At 54.7% G+C, this 20843-nt stretch overlaps 1 protein-coding gene across 2 annotated transcripts; it reads left to right on the forward strand.

Moving 5' to 3' along the window:
* The first annotated feature begins 4988 nt into the window (after positions 1-4988).
* CMKLR1 (chemerin chemokine-like receptor 1) lies at positions 4989-20613 on the forward strand. 2 transcript variants are annotated; one of them, XM_064465996.1, is made up of 3 exons: positions 4989-5438; positions 13349-13467; positions 14045-20613. In XM_064465996.1, exon 3 carries the CDS (start codon positions 14048-14050, stop codon positions 15131-15133), a length of 1086 nt encoding a protein of 361 aa, XP_064322066.1. In that variant the 5' UTR covers positions 4989-5438; positions 13349-13467; positions 14045-14047; the 3' UTR covers positions 15134-20613. The 2 variants fall into 2 exon arrangements, with proteins under 2 accessions (XP_064322066.1, XP_064322064.1); XM_064465994.1 differs by lacking the exon at positions 4989-5438 and adding an exon at positions 7173-7392.
* The last annotated feature ends 230 nt before the right edge of the window (positions 20614-20843 follow it).

Here is a 20843-nt window from a genome sequence, read left to right on the forward strand (position 1 = left end):
AGCTGGGTTGAAGTTTTTGGCTCTACATAAAGCCCCTGAGCTAATGGCTGGAGCTGCACTGCGAGCGTGGGTGCTGCAGTGGGGACCCTGAGCATCCTCGAGGCTGTGACCCAGGCTTTGCTTGGGCAGATGCTGCTTGTGACTCCTCATCCTGGACCATGAGCTCCAGGTATGAACCTCTGTGGGATCCCTGTACTGGGAGGGGACCGAGAGGCTTTCAGGGAAACCTGTTGCATGTTTGAGCCCAGGAATAGCAGGACAGATCCCAGATAACAGCCCCAGGATTGTGGTTTATTTGTCCAGCTCCTCACCAAAGGGCTATTGGATGTGTCACTGTTTGTGGTGGGGAGCTGATGTCTGAGTGCTGGAAGAGCAGTGCCCGCAGAGACGGGGCAAAAGCAGGTCGGGGTGGATGCAAAAGGAGGATTTCATCACATGATAGATGAAGCTCATCTCTGGCACATGGAAGATGTGCCCCTGAGCAGGGCTCTGCAGCAAGCGATGGGGCAAGAGCCTGCGCTGCCTCTGGGGACATGCCAGCCATGGCCACCAGTGCGTGCCCTTGTCATCGCTTGCCTGCAGAGCACCCATGGTGTGTCTGGTGGGGGGGAAGCAAAACCCAAACCATTCCCATGGTTTTCTGGTGAATCAAGCTTCAGGAGAAGAAATGCAGACTAAAGCTGTGCAGATGCCCCGTGTGGACCCACCAAAGCCCTCAGCTCTGTCCCAGGGGGCTGATGAGGCGAGCCTGGCTCACATTTTGATGACGTGCTCGTTATGAGACTAATTGTTTCCTTGGCAGATGTCAGAGGTCAGGGGGTGTGAGTGGGCTGGGTCACCCGCACCCCTGAGTGGGTGAGGCACTGTCTGTGGCTGCAGGCAGAGAACTCTGTGATGCTTAGGACAGTTTATCTCCTGCTTTTCATCTCAGCTGCAATGTCCTCTAATTCCCACTGAAGCTTATTGAGTGCCCTGAGCCCTTAATGAGCCCTGCAGGATGAAGCACTGTGTGTGGGAGCCTGGTGCTGCTCCTTGCCTCTCCCTTTGCAAACGGAATTGTTATTCCCCCTTGGGTTTTACTGCTCCAAATAATTTTTTTTTTTGATGGAAAGATGTAGGAAAGTCTTGCTCCCACCCCCTCCCATGCGGCTCTGGGCAGAGGCAGGGACTCCTGTGGGAAAGTGTTGGGGCTGGTGGTTCCTGCTGAGCAGTCAGCGTCTGCTCATCCAACTTTCTTTGCTGTCTTGGGACAAAAAGTAGTTCCTGGTGAGGAGAGACAGACCCCGCAGTGCTGCTGGATCTGCCCATCTCAAGCATCGGTGCTCCCCGTACCTCCATGGGAACCACCGGAGACCTCAGCTGGGATTTGATGCCAAGAGCTACATCTACTTGTAAATCCCTGGCCGGGTGATGTTCTGCCTGTCACCTGCTGGGGGGCTCAAAGGCCACAAATGACTTGGTGATGCTGGAAAGAGTGTCCTGCGCTGGTGTTTAAAAATAAAACAAAGTGCCCGTGCCCAGCAATCCCTCATCCCTGCACCCGGAGCTGCCGGTGGTCCTTGACAGCTCCGGCACAAATCACAAACTGCGAATAAGTTGCTTAGTGTGGGTGCGTCCGTCACTCCCCCGGCTCAGCCGCTCTCCCCAAGGCTGAGCTGTTGTCCTGCCCCCTCAGCAGCTTCTCAACCCATTTTGGGATGGAAGCGGGTGAGGGGCAGCTGATGCAAGGGGCTGTTGATGGGGCAAGGTCCTCCTGCTGGCAGCAGAGCTGTGCACCAAGAGTATTTGCAATCTGTTGCATCGGCCCTGCTTGTAAAGGGTGTTTTTCAGGTGCCAGGTGGTGAGAAGGGGCAGTGCTGGAGCCATACCCCAGCCTGTGGCTGTGCGTTGCTCTCCTGCATGCGCCACTGGCATTTCTGAGCACGTCTCAAGTACCTAACAGTGCTCTGCAGAGCCCTCGGGGACACTTTGCCTGAAAAAAGTGCTGTATAACCCACGGCTGATATATTGGCTTTAGAGCTCCCTCCTTTGCATGGCATGATAGGCCCAGTGTGAGTTGAAGGAGTGTTCATGACTGTGGCTCTCCTGCTTAACGGGAGTGTGCCCTGCCCACGTGAAGCCTGGCTATGGACGCGAAGGCAGCGGGGGACTGAACTGCCCGTCCGCTGTGAAGCGGTGATGGTAGCGTCTGGGGTGGTACAGCTAATGCAGCTGGAAGGAAAAGCATCTTCCCCAGAGGAAGCATCCAGGAGCTGTCCCGGGAGGGAGGCATGGCCTGGGGACAAATTTTGCAAAATTGAGACAAACAAAGGTGGGGAAGGTGCTGGGAGGCACAGCAGAAGGGTGGTTCGGGGCTGAAACAGCAGCTCAGTATGCAAGCCTTGCAGCCTGCCACCGCTGAAGGGATGCCCTGGCCGGGCTGGCCATGTCCTGCCAATCCCAGCAGTGGGGCATGGTGCCTCCAGCAGCGCTGTTCCCAGCCGTGGGACTGCAGTGGATTTCGGCAGCATCACCCCAGTGCAGACGTGGCTGCGCAGAGTCCTGCTGGGTTCCCGTGCTGTGTTGCTATTTATAAGCCCCTAGTTGCACAAGGTTGGGACTGTTTTTTCCGTGATTGTATCAAATCAGCGAAATGGGGAAAGCGAGCAGTCTATTTGACATCCTGTATGTGGGCTTTTTATTTGTGCAATGAGTTTTCATTTCCACTTGGATCGTGAGGCAGTAACGGGATATGTAGCTCGTTACCGCAGTAGGTCGTGAAGCCAAGAGCAGGAGGGATGAGCTCCTCACAACCCGCCCGTGGGAAAGGCAGGGCAATGGTTATCCATGGGGATAAACCCAGCCCTGAAATGGGGCAGGGTTTGGGGCCAGGAAAGGCAATGGGAGCCTTGTGTTGTCTCCCTGCAGATGAACCCAGCTCCCTTTCCAGCCTTTTTGTGTAGTTTTTCCCTGTGGCTCTGCCCAGGGTGAGGGAAAGTGCTGCTGAATGACGGAGAAATCTCCCCCAGAGAGGGAAAAGCTTCATGCAATTTCTTCCACATTAAGTGTGACATCTGCTTCAGGATGACTCAGGCGGGTTCCCACCACCCGCACAGGAGAGGAGAGGAGGGTGAGCACCCGTACCGGCTGGGTCGGACCTGCTGGGCTCAATCCTTTCACCCTGGCTCAGCAGGGAGGTGTTTGGGGGCGTTATAATAAGCCTAAATCAACCAGTTCCCAATACTGCTGAATTTAGAGCTAAAATTGCCTTGCTCGGTGTGGGTGGCACTTGGTGTGCCTGCCAGGAACATGACTTTGGTGCCCAGCATCGCCACAGGAGCTGTCAGCCCCATGCCCGTGCACCGAGCTGTTCCCCACGGCTGCCCCTGCAATGCCGTGGCATTTCTGCACGGTCACTGTCCCTGGGAAGGGAGTGTTCTTCTGTAGCCCACTGCTTTTTGCAGTGGTTTGCTGAGCAGGCAATGCTGAGAGCCTCAGAGGAAAACCCCAAACCACAGCACAGGACAAACACTTGGAATATGACGTTTTATCCCAAGTCAGCATGTTTTTAACTTCACTGTCTTGCTAAGCACAGGAATAAGTGCCTGTGAGCAGGATCCTGCATCCTGCCTTGCCCAGTGGAAGTGGCAGGTGCCTGGGAAAGGACTCAATAGCAAGGGGATGGACTGATCCTGCCCAGGCACATTGCTCAGCTTCTGTCCATGTGCTGTGGGGTCTGCAAAGGTCAGTCTTGCTGGGGAAACTGAGGCTGTGCTGCGTCTTGGCTCAGGACCCCTCGGTGCTGCCAGGCTGTCTGTCATCGCAGCATGCTGTCGGTGAGGTGCTGTGCCCCGAGGTCAGCCCTTGGCAAGGCCCCGTGCAGGAGCATCTGTGGCTGAGGATCCCCAGCCCCACCATGCCCTGCGGTGGTTTTTGGGAGCCCCCAGCTCCCACCACGCTGCCTGTCTCATGCATGGGCTGCACATCGCCCGGCACTGCCTGGGCCGTGCATCTTTTGACTCCAATTACACTGGAGGAGATAACATTAGTTTGCAGTTATTTTTCCCCCCTTGCTGGCTTGGTGTGCAGGATGTTTTGTGGGCCATCTTTACAGACAAGGATAATTAATTAACCTTCATTAATTACCCTTAATGTATGAACTTCTTTTCTGCTAGGGAGATGGGTGAACTAGCTGGTGGCAAACCCAGGGCAGTGCTGGTGCCGCTTGAGCCAGCTCTGGTGTGTCCTGATGGGGCAAATCCTGCTCCTTCCCCAGGCTGTGCCCTGCTGGCAGGAGGAGGGTAAAATGGGGGCATCAACCCCAAACCTCCTCATGCTTCTGAGGCCTTCGCACCCAAACCTTGCGCTGGCTCTTTTCCCGGCTGAGTTAAACGCTGGGTCTGGGGTGGCTGCGGCTGGGGGGTGTGGGGGCTGCGTGGGGAGGGAAGGGATTTTCTTGGTGCCACATCAAGCGCGGGGTTATCTGAACCTTCTGCTCTGTGTGGGTGGGGGCTGTGCTGCTCAGTGCTCCCAAACTGGGGGCAGCTGTGGAAAACCTCCAGTCTCCTCCCCATTTGGGTCTAGGGTCCAGGGTCCCCCTGAGCCCCATCCCTGCATCCAGCACTGCAGGTCCCTCCTGGCTAGGGGAGTCTTGTGCCTGTCACAGACTTCTGGATGTCCCCCAGAAGACTTTTTTTGCATCTGTTAATGGGGCTGGGGGGGTGATGGAGCCTCTACTGCAGAGCTGCTCTGTGGGCTGGTGAGCTGGGGCTGGGGGTGCTGCCTGGAAGCAGCTGCTGCATCCTGGTGGTAATGAAAGCCATCGGGCAAACCAGCCCCGAGCAGCAGCGGCGGCGTTTGGGAGCCAGATTTGACGAAGGGAAGTGACTTCAACGTCTTGGAAGGAGTTGGGGGGGGGGGGGCATGGGGGTGGAGGACAGTGGGTGACCCGGGGTGGGGACAGCGCGGCGGGATGGCTGGCAGCCACCTGTCTTCCCTTGGGCTCCCCAGCCGGGGCCAGCCTTGCTCCGGAGCCCTCGGTGCTTCATTAGCCCTCGTTAGGGCGGTGTGCTCCCGGCAGGGGGGACGGGACAGGAAAGGAGGCCCCTTGGGAAGCAGCTCGTTGCTTCCTCGTGCTAGGTCGCGGCAGGATCTGGGCCAGCGTTCCCAGCTCCCGGCGTCACACCCTCTCCCAGCTGTTGCTTGCGGAGCATCGTGCTGCCAAGAAAACCCCGGCGATGGATGCTGCCGCGACTCCTTCCCCCTCCCCTCGCCCTTAAAACCGGCGAGGAGCGGCACCAGGGTCCACACGGGGATGAGAGCCCGCTTGCTCCCGGTGAGCCTTCAGCGCTGGGGCTGGGCTGAGCGGCTCCTTTTCCTCACTGGGCACAGGGTGGCCCTGGCACCCCAACTTGGTCCTCTCTGTCACGGAGCAGCAGGAGAGCGTGGAACAGCACGAGGTATTTGGAAAGGTTGCTGGAAAGCTCAAGAGTGGGATACTGGGGGGACTGGGGTGTGTTACTGTGGGAGAGGACAGGATGGGTCCTGCCATCAGAGCCAGCCTGTGCAACCTGTCCTAGACAGGACCATGTTTCTCTTTTTTTTTTTCTTTTTTTTTTTAATTGCTTTTGGGAGTGAACTGGATTTACCGCCACCATGGGGGGACCGCTTCACCAGGGTGCTTTGGGATGCAAAGTGTTTACACCCTGCTGGGGACCTGCCACACACCACAGATGCCACAAGCGTGGCATACTCTGCATCACCGCTGGCACCCAGCACCCTGCGGAGCTGCTGCCCCACCCTGGAGGCAAGCCCCTGGCAAGCCCCTGGGAGTGGGACACCAGCGTGCCGGCCATGAGCCACCTGGTGTGGACATCTGGGTTTTTTGGGTCTCTTCTCCTTTCTCTGGGCTGGAGCTGCCGATCTGGGTGCATCAGCGAGTTTTCTCCTGATTCAGCCATGGGGATGTTGCAACACAGAATTGTGTAAAGGGGGGCATTGGCCCAGGCTCCAATTCCTCTTTTTCAGCCCCTGGTTGCAGAAGCCTGGCCGCATGTGACGGGGGCTAATGTCCCTAGCTGCGCAGGGCATTGCAGTGGCCACAGGCATCACTTCTCTCTGGGCATCTATCACCTGCTGTCCCCTGGGTCATGGTTGGATGGCGGTCCTCCCGCTGCAGTGCCGCTGGCTCCAAGGAAATTGGGATTTCTCCCTTGTGCGTGGCTAAAACCAAGAGCTGGAAAACACATCGATATTGGTGATGGCGAGTGGGTGGGGACTCTGCGCCGGGCTTGCTGCTGGCTCCAATTGAACGTGATGCTCTTGGCACAGGTGTGAGGTGTGGAGGATTTTGGTCCAGCTACTTCATGTACATGTATTTTTAGTGTATATCTCCCTCTGGATGGGCTTCCCTGGCTTGGGGTGGAGGTTCGTGATGGTCCAGGCCCAGCCCATGCCAGATCACCAGGTGCACCGTTCATACTGCAGCCCTGGCAGTCACCACTTAACTGCAGGCATGGGGCTGAGGCCAGGCTGGTGCTCGGCTGCTGCCCCTCCGCCTGGGGTCCTGGTGCAAACCAGGACAGGATGATTCATCACTGGAAACCCGTTGATGGATCCAGACCCACCTCAGTGCATGGGGTTCAGCTGGATGAATAGCTAGGAACAGGCAGAACTTGGCAAGACTGCCAGAGGGAGCAGCACGGCAAGGGGTGGATGTGCTCCACTTCTTCCATGCACCCCAGGGATGGGTTTGGGATGCTCCTCTCGTGTGTGTGTGAGGCCAGTGTCACCCCAGGCATTAGGGCAGGGAAGTGGGGAGCCCTGGGGAGATGGACTTGGGGGAGCCTGGGCTGGAGGTGCTCCATCCTGGATCACAGGGGTACTTCATCTGCGCTCACCCCTTGCTGGGATCAACAAGACCAATGCTTTTTTGCACTGGCAAGGGATGCCCAAACCCTGCCTGAGGGGTCCTGTGGGACTCCTGAGCCAGGTGCGGGCAGTGCAGGGACCATGGTGCATGGGGTGCAGCACTGAGGGCAGCTGGCTGCTCCATCCCCTCTCCATGTCCAGCTGAACTGTGTAAGAAAGCGCCTCTACCCAAGGTCCTGAGTCCCCACATCCTGCTGCTGAGCATTGCTTCCCCCTTCTCAGGCACTGCCCATCTCTGTGCTGAGCCCAGCAGCTGGTTTATGCCACTGGCTGCTTTTTTTTTTTCTCGTCCTCCCATTGGCAATACGTGCGTGTCCTTCTCGGTATGAGAAAGCTCAGCAGTATTCATGGCACCCTCCACTCGGATGCTGAAGCGACGTAACCCCAGGGGCAGTTGTGTGCAAGCCCTAATGAGGTTATAGAAGAAGCTGTTAGCTTCCAGCCTCCATGCGCTCAAAACCCATGGGGATATATCAAGCTCAGGTAAATACCTCTGGGTTTATATATATATATGAATATATATATTTTTAATATCTATTTGGGAGGGAGGGTTTTGCTGCAGCTGGCTGGAAATCATTGCTTTGCTCAAGGGATTTGCAACCAGTTGAGGTTTTTTGCTCTCCTGTTGTTATAAAGTGGGTTTGGGGTTTGGCATGGTGGAGGACGGCGGGCGACAGTGACCTCCGGGGTCACTGGAGAGACCGATTGGGACCCCAGAGGTCACCACCACCTGCCGTCCTCTGCCTAAAAGCCCTATTTTTTCTATTTGTCCATAAAATCCCCAGCTTTTTTGGAGATGGGGTTTGCAGCCTGCGGTAGTGGGAAAGCTGCACAGAGGGGAGAGGAACTGGGCGTGCCTTTGGGGGGGGTGTCCTTATAGCATGGCAGTGTCACCTCGGTGGGCACAGAGAGAACAGGGGACTTTTCTTTGCCATGCTGATCAGCATGCAGCTGGGAGCATGGCACGCAGCTGCGAGACGGGGGCTGGAGGATGCCTCTACAGATCCGGGGTGTCTTTCTCACTTGGGGGGGCTGTGCTCTACTGGCTCCGACCTTCCCCCATCCCTGACACGGTCACGTCCGTCCCTCCAGCAGCAGAAGGGACAGACCAGTTTCCTTTTCTTGGTTTCCTTCCTCTTTGTACCCTCGAAATCCTGAGCAGTTGAGAACAGCTGGAGCAGCCCCACAGGTGGCACACGAGCTGATGCCCTTCACCTCTGTACCGCATCCCCAAGGCGTGCGCTGGCGTTGTCCCTGAGCAGCCACAGTAAAGCCCAGAACATGGTTATGAACATCCTTGCTGGGCTGAGGCAGTTCCTGGAGCCCTAAAGGGGATGCAAATCCCCTGAGATCACAGTGTTTCATGCCCTATCCCACCCACCTGGGCTGGTGCGATGCAGCAGGGAGGATGCTCAGAAAAAGGGAGTTTTATCTGCCTTTTTATTACCTGCAAAGTGCCAGGAGAGCCTAGAATTAATAGCAGCCTATAGATAAAAAAAAAAAGAAAAGAGAGAAGAGGAGATGAAAGAACTTTTATTATCTCAGAAGCAGCTCAAGTCATTTTAAGCAGCACAGAAACACTAACTGCCCTTTTTAAAGAAAATCTTTCCCTGTGTAGGTACAAACACCCAAGATTTTCCCCTTTAACACCCAACCATTCACAAGAACAAAAAGGACAGGGAGCAAAGGGCCAGGGTTGGGCTCTTACTACCAGGGAGGCTCTTAACAACCCGGGTACTTTGTGCCAGGGCAGGATGAGTTCCTTTGCTGCGCTCCTGGGAAGAGTCTCACACAACCTGTGTTTGGAGGATAAACACCAGTTTCTGGCTGGATTGGGGTGCGCTCTCTCTCAGGGTGACCCCACACTGTGGCTGGGGCAGCTTGTGGAGACCTGACCTGTCCAGCCTGGCTGGCTCTGCCCAGATAAACACTGACTCATGCTGTTATTCTGTCCCACCCTGGGCATAGCTGGCTTTTTTAAGGCTGACTTTTCCAGCTATTCCGTTTTTTTCCCCTGTTCACATGGGCGGGGGACAAAGCTGTAGCTGTTATGTGGGGAGCAGCCAGGGGTGCTGAAGGCTGCCAGACATGGGGGTCCCAGCAGAGCAAGGAGGCGAGGGCTGTTCCACGGCAGTGAAGTGGAGATGCGTCTGAGTGCCATGGATGCAGGTAGGGCTCGGGCTTCTCTGCCGTCCTGCAGCCAGCCTTGCATCAGAGCTCGGTGCCTCAGTTTCCCCTGTGGGGAGTGGCTTTGTCCGCTCCCTCTGCTTTGGGGGTTCCCCGTCTGCTGGTGACTTGGGGGAGCTGCCAGCCCAAATCCTTGCTGGAAGGAGCCCAAGTGCTCTGTGTCAGGCTGCCTCTCCCGTGGCATCCTGCATCCCGGTCTCCTTCTCAGCCGCTGGAGCTGGGCAGAGGGTTCAGTGACAGGTGGCAGGGCTGGGACCATGGCTCGGGTTTTGCAGTGGAGTGGCCTAGGCTCCCTTTTAATGGGCATATGTCTGGTGCCCAATTTACACCAACGCTGGGTCTTCATCCCGGGCATCCTCGTAGGGACTGGGATGCTGTGCAGCATCTCTCCCTGCAGCAGCTGTTGCCATGGCAGCTGCTGGCTAAAATAAGGGTGAATTGGAGCTCAGTACCCAGAGCTGCTTTTCCATTCCTTTTGTTTTCTTCTTCCCCGCAAGTGCTGGCAATCCCTTGTGCGGGACTGGGAGCTGCTGCCGCAGGGCTGGATGCTGGATCCCAGTGGGGATGTCCCTCCTGTGTAACCCTGGGGCTGGAAAAATGGGGGTGCCAGAGGGATGGATGGAGTGGTCTCAGGTGTCAGCCTGGGATGGGGGCATGAATCCATCTCCCCTAAGGCATGCTCCCGCTGACAGTCATGGGAGCTTGCTGTGCTCAGGATCCAGCCCACAGGGTAGGACTTAAGCTTGACTGGAGTCTCATGGGACTGGGACCAGTGTCTGCCATGGGGGGAATGCTGGGCTGTGGCAGTGCTAAGAGGGGACCACTGCCAGCAGGTCCAGGGGGACATGGAGATGCTGCTTCACCCCATGCCCTTCCCAAAGGTCCTCAGATGAGTGACCATGTCTTTCCCCCAAACATCTGCCTGCAATTCCCATCTCTCACGGAGCAGGGCTGTGCCGGGGCTGCCTGCACTGCGTGGGCAGCCTGGCTGCGCTCCTCCCACGTGTGCGGGAGGAAGCGGGTTCGGGTTTGGGGTGCGCTGGGACCTCGGAAACCGCTGCTGGGAAGGAGTGGAGGGGAAATGCTCAAATGAGAAAAAGGCAGAGCAGCTGCTTGGGGGCGGCAGCAGCTGTGCAGGCAGGGACACAGTGCACAGGGCCTGGCAGTGGCAAGCAGAGCCCACCCTGGTCATCCTCCTGCTTCCCAGGGGAAGTGTCTGTTCTTGCCCTGGGTGTCCTTTGCACCCTTAGCACCCTGTGGGTGCTGTGGGAGGACAAGCACTAACCCAAGGGCACCCCCAGTTTCCCCAGTGCTGGGGGAGTGCTTGTGAGGACCCCTGCATAGGCACATGCTGGTCCCAGCCCAGTTTCCTAGCATCATGCAAATAAAAACGTGATGCACTTTGACAGCTCAGGCAGGATCTTGTGTGCTCAAAAGCTGGTCTGCTTATTTTATTTGATTTTTTAATTTTTTTTTTCCCCAACCTGTATCAGTACCTCCAGTAAAAGCATTGCCCGCAGGCACTGAGGGAGGCAGAAGGCAGTGCTGGCAGCCTGCCTGTCTCTATAAATGCCTGGTCAAAGCAGCTGAGAGCTTGAGCAGCAGCCATGCCCAGGTGGTACCCGCTGCCAGGGGGCTGAGCATCCCCTGCCCTCTTTGGGCCTGGCCACATCCCCTGCATGCAGATCCAGCCAAGCTCCCATTTCCCTGTAGCCACGGTCACGTCTGTCCCCCACCCATCTAGGCTGGCCACGGAAGAGCTTTCGCCCAGAAAAGCTGGATTTGAACATTTTCTGCTGTTCTCTCTGTTTCCTGTTGCCTTCCCAAGAACAACATCCCTGACCTCATCCTCCCCCGGTGTGTGCCGGGATGCTGCTGATGTGTGAGCTGCCCGTCGGGAATCCCACCCCAGCGCCCACAGGCCGGACTCAGCCTTCCTCCGGTACCAAGACAAATACAGCTGCAGGAATGATGGGGCCGTCAGTGGCTGGCTGGGCTAAAAAGCTATTTTGGGTAGATCCTGTGTTCTTTTTTATTGAGGTAGGAGGAGAAAGAGGAATAGACTGAATGGGGAGTTATGTGGTTTTGGCTTGAGTGGGGTATTTTCAACCCAGAGAGGAGCATTGAAACACTCTTAAGGTTATATGGCTTTTTTTCCAGACTTCAGGGTCTTTGCAATGAGAAATGGGGAGGTTTCACATGGCCACCCCTCAGGCTCTCCATTTTTGGGAGGATTTTGGGGATGCACGTGGGAATTTGCTGTCTGGTGGGTCTGGGCTCCAGCCCCAGTCCCCATCGCAACTCCGGTGCCCAGAGCCATCCCAGCAAGTTCACGGTGGGTTCGGCAGCTGCCTGTCGACTGCCTTGGGGTTTGTGATAGCTCAGTGTCATCCCTGGAAACAAACCATCATCTGCCAGACCCCATGGGGAAGCAGAGCCCTGCCACTCCAGTCGCTCTCCAGCAATCGTCACCCCCTTGTCCTGAGCGGGGACTGGGGCCACCCTGCTGCCCAGCCTGGCAGAGGTCTGCGGTGGGTTTCTCTTACATCATCTGCTGAAGGGCAAATGTTAAAGCCCAATAAAAAGGAAGTGGGGTAGGGAGAGGAAAAGCAAAATAAACAGAAAATTCAAATAAATAATCCATTAAATACAGCTTTGAAATGTCAAGCTGAATGTCATCGTGCTCACTAGGCTCAGCGATTGAACAATAATAATAAAGAGGATATTTTACATTAAAAATATATGAGTGGGCACAATTGGTAGAGAAGCCTGTAAAGCTGCAGGAACCCCTCCCACACCTCACCTGCCTCTGGCAGGGGACTGATGGGTGCTGCAGTGAAGGTGGGGTCTGGCTGACCCCGTGGTGGTGAAGGGCAGTGGTCTGTCCCCAGGGGTCCCTCGCTCACCCCACAGTGACACCAGGGTAGAAATGGCAGCTGGGTGGCATTTCTTGGAGGTTTCTGCCTGGTGGCAGAGCGAGTCCTGAGATTATCGGGACTCTCCAGCCAAGGGTGGTGGGGTAGGGTGGGACGGGGTGGGATGATATGAAATGCAATGGGGTGAGATGGACACGGGGCTCTGGGCTCCCCCACTTTTCTGCAGCTTTGCCTTTGGAAAGGTGATGAAATGAAAACCACTGGTCCATAAAAGCAGCGGTCAGGGCAGCTCATTACCCAGGAACATTAATACTCAGTGCTATAACAGCCAGTTCTGCTGATACTGTTACTTCCACTGGATCATCAACTTTAATTCATCCTTTCGACAATCAAGGTTTTGCTCGGGCAAGGCCTCCTTCCAGCTCAAACTAATTCACCAGCCCTGTGCTAAAACCTTATTTATTCTGGCTGCTTATCATCTCCTGGAGCATGGCAAGCGGGGAGGCGATGGGGCTGTGATTTAAACCCCCAGCCAGGGACTTTGCAGCAATGGGAGCAGCAGCAACAGCAATTGCAGGAAGGAACAAGAGGAAAAGCCCAGGGAGAAACAATAGGTTACAACACAAACACCATGGGGGTTTCAGAGCAGGGCTAGCAGGGAGGGTGATGATCAGAGGGACATTGAGCTGAAACTGCCTGAAAACAGGAGGGTCCAGCCTGGATGGGCAGACCCGTGTCCTTCCTGCAAGGACAAGGTAGGGTGCAACGCACAGAGCTCAGCCCTCTTGCTGCAGCTCGCTCTGGCACGCTCAGGCTTTGCTAATTGCCTTTGGTGGCTCTTGGCTTTAACCCACCATGACTGTTCACAGGGGAGTGGTTGAACCTATTTAATGTGGGGCTCTAAGTGGCTGGTGGAGACTGGCTCCTGATGATGGCAAACGGTGCTGTTAGTTATCACAATTAACATTTTAAAATACGCAGGGCACAGATTTAATCAGAGAAATAACCATACGAGAGTCCAGGCACCTCACGCATATTTATAGCTTGAATTATTTATAGTAACATTACTGTGGGCTTGATTGTAGAGCTCTTTGCATGTACCTACTGATGCTGGCTCATTTCGGGTGCTTGTATCAATCATACAGTACAGGTTTTTTGTACTGGGTTGTCCCAAAAGGTACTAGGATTGTGGCAGGACCCCAACTTCACAAGTTCTGTGATGGGGGTGTTTCCAGGCCAGCACAGCCCCCTGAGGTGCGGGACAGCACCAGCCTGCCAGGGAGGCTGCACAGGGTTAAATAATTGCAGTGGTGGCTGAGTCTGTTTCCTCCCATAACCCCAATGGCCTTTGTTTGATCTTGGCTTTAATATTACAGCTCCGTCCCTAGACCTGCACAGAGAGATCTGCCTTTGTGCCGCGGGACACTGAACCGCCACCTCTCCCCACGACCCAACAGGCATCCAGCTGTGGAGCCGTGCCCACCGGCGAGAGAAGGTGAGAGGGTGTAATGCTGGCTTCACCAGGCTGGGGGCCTGGCATCAGCAGGGTGTGTGACCCACCGCATGCTGGATTTTCACATTTTCACTCTGATTTGCTAGGGGCTTGGGAGAAGAAAAGAGAAAAGCCATCATATTTTGCAGATTGGAATGTCTCAAAGCTGTTATGAGCTGTTAAAAAGTATCATCCTAGTTTTTCTCCTGGAAGTAGGCGGGTAACAGACTTTTTTTGCAGGATGAGGCTACAGCCACATCCTGGTGGAGACAAGAGACTGAATCATGTCCTGTGGCTCAGGGAGCTGATGTCTCTTTTGGCCGGGGGTAGAAACGTGGTGAAGAGCCATGGGAGCATCTTCCTCCAGGGCCAGCAGCGGGTTCCCCATAGGATCCCCCATACCTGTGTGCTCCATCCTCTCTCCCCGCAGCCCCTTGTGCCCACACATGCTGTGGGGCCGGCATCCCTCCCACGGCTGTGCTCGCTGTGGCTGACACCACGTGTTTGCTCAGCAGGAACACTCAGAGAAGCATCGCCAGCTGGAGAGCCCGGGACTGACCAGACTATTATTCATTTACAGATAATGGCACTTTCCAATTTGTCCAATTACTTGGATGATGTCAGTAACTACAGTGACTACCCAGATTACACCTACGAGGAGACAAGCAGTGTGTGGACAGACCCATCCCATGACCCAAAGGACATTGCGAGGATCCTATCCGTCATCATCTACAGTGTGTCCTGTGTGTTGGGCATCCTGGGGAATGGCCTCGTCATCGCAATCATAACTCTAAAGATGAAGAGGTCAGTCAATGCCATCTGGTTCCTCAACCTAGCTGTCGCTGACTTTCTCTTCAACATCTTCTTGCCCATAAACATTGCTTACACGGCCATGCGGTACAACTGGATCTTTGGGACTGTGATGTGCAAGTTGAACTCCTTCCTCCTCATCCTCAACATGTACACCAGCGTCCTGCTGCTCACCACCATCAGCTTTGATCGCTATGTGTCGGTGGTTTTTCCCGTCTGGTCTCAAAACCATCGATCAACCAACCTAGCATATTTAGTTTGTTTGATTATCTGGACTATTGGCATCATTATGAGCTGCCCGTCACTTGTCTTCCGAGACACGGCACAAGCCCGCAACTCTGTGATTTGTTTTAGCAACTTCTCCCTCTCCAGGAATAAGTCTTACCAAGCCCTAGGTCTAATGAGGCACCGAACAGTGAACATCACCAGGTTCCTCGCCGGGTACATCCTTCCCATAACCATCATCACCTTCTGCTACATTGCCATCGTCTTCAACCTGCGGCGAAACCGCCTTGCCAAGTCCAAAAAGCCCTTCAAGATCATCATCACCATTATAGTCACTTTCTTCCTTTGCTGGAGTCCGTACCACCTGCTGAATCTCCTGGAAACAGAGCCTGACATGATCCCACGCTCCGTGTTTGAGATCAGCATCCCATTAACCACGGCACTCGCTGCCTCCAACAGCTGCATGAATCCCGTCCTCTACGTCTTCATGGGCCAGGACTTTAAGAAGTTTAAGGTCACCATCCTCTCCAGGCTGGTCAATGCCCTCAGCGAGGAGACGGGCCATTCCAGCATTGTTCATAGGAGCTTCTCCAAGATGTCTTCAATGACTGAGAAAGAGACGACAGTTCTCTAAACTCAACGTGGGTGTCTGCAAGAGGACCATAGTCCTCCAGTGTTGTCCATGCCTACAACTGTGATGGTGACCACCCTTGCAGTGGCCCCTGGTGTGAGATGAGCACGGTCCAGCGCTGTGCTATAGCATATTCTTTGACTGGTCTCGCTGCCTGCAGGCTGGCAGGCATTGGAGACCACTGCTCTCTGCACTTGGAGAAGACACAACTGCCCTTAGTCTCTCTTTGCAACCGCAAAGATGATAGCACCGAACAATTTAAGAAAATATTTCAGGGCATTCCTGTCTAATCTATGCATTTCTTGGCCTGGCAAGGGCATTCCCATGGTTTCCAGAGACATGATCATGGTCAGATGGGGTGGAGGATGTGTCTGGGAAGGCACCTCTGCTACCATGCTCAAGAAGGGTGGCTGGGTGGACACCCATCGTGGATGCTACCTGCTGTGGCAAAACCGGTGACACTCTTCCTATGTCCTATGTATGCATATAGCTACTCATGTTAAAGTCCTAAAGAATATTGGTATTAGTGCAATATTTTTTTCACTGTGTTTTGAGAACTTTGTGCCCAGTGAGACCCTGGGAAGTGTCTTCATAAGAGGGGTTTGAGTATCCCAACCTTGATGAACCAGGAAGTCTCACGTGTCTTCTAAGAGATCCAGATCCAGGGCCACCTGCAGGGGTGGGGGTTTGGGCTCATGCACAGGGTCACCAACATGGAGAACTGGGAGAAAAAAGAGGGAGAGATTAATTTGAAGTGCCTTTTGAACAAGCCCCACTTTGATGGGTACATTTCACATGGTACCTTTTGCAGAGCAGTTTGATGCTCGGGGCCGTGAGTCCCAGCAGCTCATTGCAGAGTGCCCAGTGGCACCAGGGAGAAGGTCCATGGTCCAGGGGGAGAACCTACTGTTCCCTCCGGGACCCAGATGGGCCTTGGGGCTGGCTCCATTGATAGCAGCTCCCTGCTGTGATCGTTCAGTCCTATGGGAAGATTTTGTCTCTTCCCAGTCAGGCAGCAAGTAACCTGCCCATTGCTGGTGAGAGACTCTACCTCCGCACACAAATCTCTGCAGTGAAGGATGGGCCAAACCACAGCCCCTGTGCAATTTCATGCACAGTTAATTTGGGAGATCCTTTACCATTTGGGCTTGTTGACTGTGACAAGTGAGCGGACACTGGTGTCACACTTGTTTAGGTGTTGGTTTCCCTGTGTCACCCACAGCGTCTCATTCCCAGGAAAGCAAGGAATGACTGAGCCTTCCACCTGTACCATGTGCCAGAGCAAAGCCGATCCCTGGAGCTAGGTTCAGGCAGTCCCTGATGGCACCAGCGACACTTTGGGGGGGTCCCACCCCTTGCAAAGCCTGGGGGAGTTTTCATGCAAATCCCTGGTGCCTTTCATAGGCAATTCACTGGCAATTGAGAGTCTTCTCACAGGTGCCCACAAAAGCCAAGATATTTATTTACAGCTTTTATGTAAAAAACAAGAAAAGGAAAAAAGAATCAAGATGCAGCTCCCAGGAAAAGACACAGAGCTATTTACAGGCTCCTGTCAGCAGCAGATCATGCCAGACACAGAGAGAAACCGAATCACAAGGGCCCAGTAATTGAGCTGCCGTGCCGAGCTGTGGGAACTCTGCAGATAATAGACAGTGCAGCGGGAGCTGGATTTCAGACAGATTATCAGGCATCCCCTCCGCCCCCAGTACAGCCTAGCTGATCTACCCTGATCTGCATAACCTCGTTAGCATCAGCATGACTGGGAGAGAGGGGAGCGCCTGCACCCCATGCAGCTCACGGCCGCGCCTCTCCCATTACGTGGGAGCAGAGGTACGAGGCAGTGCCTGCAGCACCCCTGCCCAGCGCCCCTGCCTCTGGCACCGCCTGCATCACCCCGGGAGAGGGATGCTGACGGATCTGGTGTGTTTGGCTGCAGTTTTGGTGCTGCTGGCTGGTGTGTGCTGGGGCCTGTTTGTCCCCCACACAGGGGCAGGGAGGTGCCCGTCCTCCCCAGCGTTGCAGGGGATGCTATGGATACAGCCTGCTAAAAGTGGGGTGCGGAGAGGTGGGGGATTTATCCTGAAAATTAAGGGTGTCCAGCCTGAGGCCACAAGGGGAACGCAGTGGGGGGATGGAGATTATAAGGGAAATTAATGGCAGCTTGGTGACTGCCACCTGTTGGGTGCTGCTCTCAATAACACGGGGTGGCTGCAGGGCACCCAGCACTCAGCTGCAGGCGTCTCCGCATCTCCTGGGGGCTGGGAACCGGCAGGCTGATCAGCACCGGGTGCTTCCCCGGGGAGCAACATCCCGTCCCTGGCCAAGCTGCCTGTGGGGACCATCCACACTGTTTTTTTCCCCAGAACCTGTGCACAGGGCCATCGCCTTGGAAGATGCTGTGACAGAGGAGGCTTCAGGGGAGGAAGGCTTTGGCAGTGGGAGGAGGCTCCCCTCACTTATGTTACACAGTATTTAATTACCTGCTGAAAGGTCACAGGGCTCCTATTAGCAGTTGCACAGGACAGATGGGACACACAAACAGGGCAGATGGACAGACAGCTGCTCAGGGAGGCGAGGGGGACACGCAGAACTAGTAGAAGCAGAGCAGGAGCCCACAACCTGTTTAGGGGATGGCGGAATGTTATGCCCCCCGGAGCCAGCAGCCACTGATGCTTTTTGGGCTTGGGGCGGCTGAAGAGCTGGGGCAGGAACAGCCAGTGTGTCTGGGCGCCCCTTTCCCTGCCATGAGATGGGTTTGGGGGCAGCGTGGGATGGTGGGGGAACTGGGCAGCCTGTGTCCCTCGAGGTGCCATGATGCTCCCAGGCCGTGCTGGAGCGGGGATGCTCCTCACTAATTTTTGTGGCTGGATTTTTGAAAGCCCATCTATTATTACTGCAAACAGCTTTCCTAAAAAAAGTGATGACTTGGTACAGAACCTTGGGTTAAATCATCATTATAATGACATCTTGGGAAACCTAATATTTGAGGTCGTCTTTGTAGCTGTTTGCCTATTTAATAAAAAAGCTGGTTTACATACAAATACCCCTGGTACATGCTCAAGCTCGTTGTGTGGACTGGGAAGAATCCCAGGGCTTTTCAGTAAGCTGTCCCTTCCTAGTGTGTATTCCTGATCCCCAGCATTGAATTTGGGATTGCAGGAAAGCAGCCAGGAGCAGAGGGGCATGGGGATGCCAGGCTGGGGCTTTATGGCCAGGAGCCAGTACCTGAGATGGGAGCGTGGTGCTCCGAGCCTCTCATATGGGAGATCTTCCATAGTTGTCTGTGGGTTTCCCCCTTTAATTTGTCCCTGAAGAGGCCAAATGGCTCTTGGGGGGGTGGTGTAGTATCTGTGTAAAAAAAGGCAGCTGAAAAAGCACAATTTCCCCTGTGCCCGCATGCAGCACCGAGTCCGGCCGTAGGGGCCAGTGTCCACTGCCTGCCGCCTGCTTTGTTAATCTGTGCACTGAGCCACCACCAGCCTCTCCCCCCAGGTTCATGTCAGCCCGGCGTGTTCTCTGTCAGATAAGATCTGGAAAATGCTCTGTTATAGTGATTTAAAAGAGGAATTATTAATGCCAGCACTGAGATGGGTCTCTGCCTGGGAGCTGTCTGCATCTTGCCCGGCAGAGTCTGGTTCCCCCATCGTCTCCTGCACCCCACAAGCCCCCTGCAGACCCACCCTGTCCCTGGGGCTGTCTGGGGGAATGGGGCAGCAGGGACGGGGTCAGCTCCTGCACCCCAGAGGGCTTCTGGTGCTCTGCCCCCTCCACCCTGACATCCAGACACCCTGGGACAAGCACATTGCTGCTCTGTCCCCTGCCGCTGCTGGTTCCCCCCATCCCGCCAGGGTTTGGGATGAGGACAGGGAAGAGAAGGGAAAGATTCCCTGAGTTTAGCCTGCTGGACCCTGCGAGACTCCCTGGGGAATATCGGTGATTTCTGTTCCCATGTCGCCCATCAAGGCAAGCAGTAAACAGATCAAACAAAGAGCATTAAAAATGCATATATACAAAACAGAAACAGGGCAGAAATAGTCATCATAAAACTTCAGCAGCAGAACTGCTCAATACGCACAAGCCTCTTATACAGATTTTTCTTTCTCTTTTGGCAACATGGCAAAGAAATGCAGCTCAATATTGCCCCAATTCCTCTGTTATTACCTAAATAGTACAGGCATGCCCCAGCATCTCATAGAACGGGTGAAGATGCATCCTTTCAGCTCTCCCTTTTTTTGCAGTGCCAGAGATTTTATTCATCCAGAGGAGGGAAGCTCGCCCTGCCGTGTCGGCTGCAGTCCCCTACAGTGATGGGAAGGCTCAATATATTAAATTGTGGGTCCTTGGAGGCGTCCTGCTGACCCTGATCCACCCTGTTCCTGCAGGGACTGATAGACTTGCCTCTCAGCTGGGAGATGTCCTTAGCTATGAATTAGTGCTGTCCTCCTGATTAATGCTGGCAGGAAGCTAATGACACTGCGGCCAACTAGAGGGTGACGTGCAAAAACTGTAATTAGAGTCCAGGGAAGGGGCTCAGTGGGAGCCACAGCTCTGGGGCTGGGTGGCACAGCCAGCCCTGCGCTGTGCCGGTGCGGTGGCAGCTGCCTAGCTGGGGTCTGCAGCCCCTTTTGGGGCAGGAGTCAGTGAAACCAGTAACTGCAGGGTGCACCTGGGTTTAGCATGTAAGAGTCAAGGGGTGAACGGGGTCCAGAGCCACCATCATCTCCATGAGACCTGCAATTAAGTCTGTTGTAGGGATCATGATTTTAGGGTAGATCAGGGCTGACCAGGAGAGAAGAGCAGCAGGTTTTGGAGGTGGGACACTGACCCCCAGCCCAAGAACCCCATGCCCAGCCCTGGGACCCTGATCCCCAGCCCAGGACCTGCATCCCCATCACTAGGACCCTGACCCCCATCCCTAGAACCCCAACCCCAGTTCAGGACCCCCATGTCAAGCCCTCAGACCCTGACCTCAGCCCAGTACCCCCACCCTCAGGGCTCCAATTCACAACCCCGGGACCCCATTCCCCAGACGCAGCCATCCCACCTCTCCCTACCCCATGAGCCCATTGGGGTCCCTCGTGCCCCATGCGCTGCAGGGCTCAAGACCCCAGCCCCTGGTGACAGTGCTGCGGCACACCAGCAGCCCATGGCAGGACCGGCCCTCGCCCGGTGCATCCTCCCAGCGTGCCAAACCTGCCCCACCGTTGCCTCCCCATAATCACCTGCTGGGTCTCATTTCACATGAGCGGTTGGGAAATTACTCCAGAATATATACTGAAATCATTTCTGTGGAACACATTACCGTCCCTAATGACTGTTCTTTTTCAATTAGCTGTCACGGTCCTGAAAGAAAGCTGTGCTTTCCTTCTCCGATAAATCACTCCCTTTATTTGGAATTGGAATTAAGAAAAAAAAAAAAAGAATAAACATATTACCCTTTCCCTTTCCTCAATGCCAGGCGGGTTGAAGCCATGTTTAAATTATCTCTGCTGCATTCAGGCAGATTGTCAACTGTAAATTTTCCAGAAAATAGTAAAACCAATAAATAAACATGCTTCTTTTGTCACAGATGAATATTACTGCTGCTCAGATTTATAACTCGCATCTCCTCTACATTATAGCGCTTTTGTGAAAGTGCTGTTGCAGCTTCTGTATTATACTGCTGAGGTGGGTTATTACCCACCCATTTAAACAGCAGCATGAACTTTGTGTG

Source organism: Phalacrocorax carbo, chromosome 15, assembly GCF_963921805.1.
Source record: "Phalacrocorax carbo chromosome 15, bPhaCar2.1, whole genome shotgun sequence".
Taxonomy (NCBI): domain Eukaryota; kingdom Metazoa; phylum Chordata; class Aves; order Suliformes; family Phalacrocoracidae; genus Phalacrocorax; species Phalacrocorax carbo.

Coding starts and splice junctions, on each gene's coding strand:
- CMKLR1 (XM_064465996.1), top strand. CDS start 14,048: ATGGCACTTTCCAATTTGTCCAATTACTTGGATGATGTCAGTAACTAC.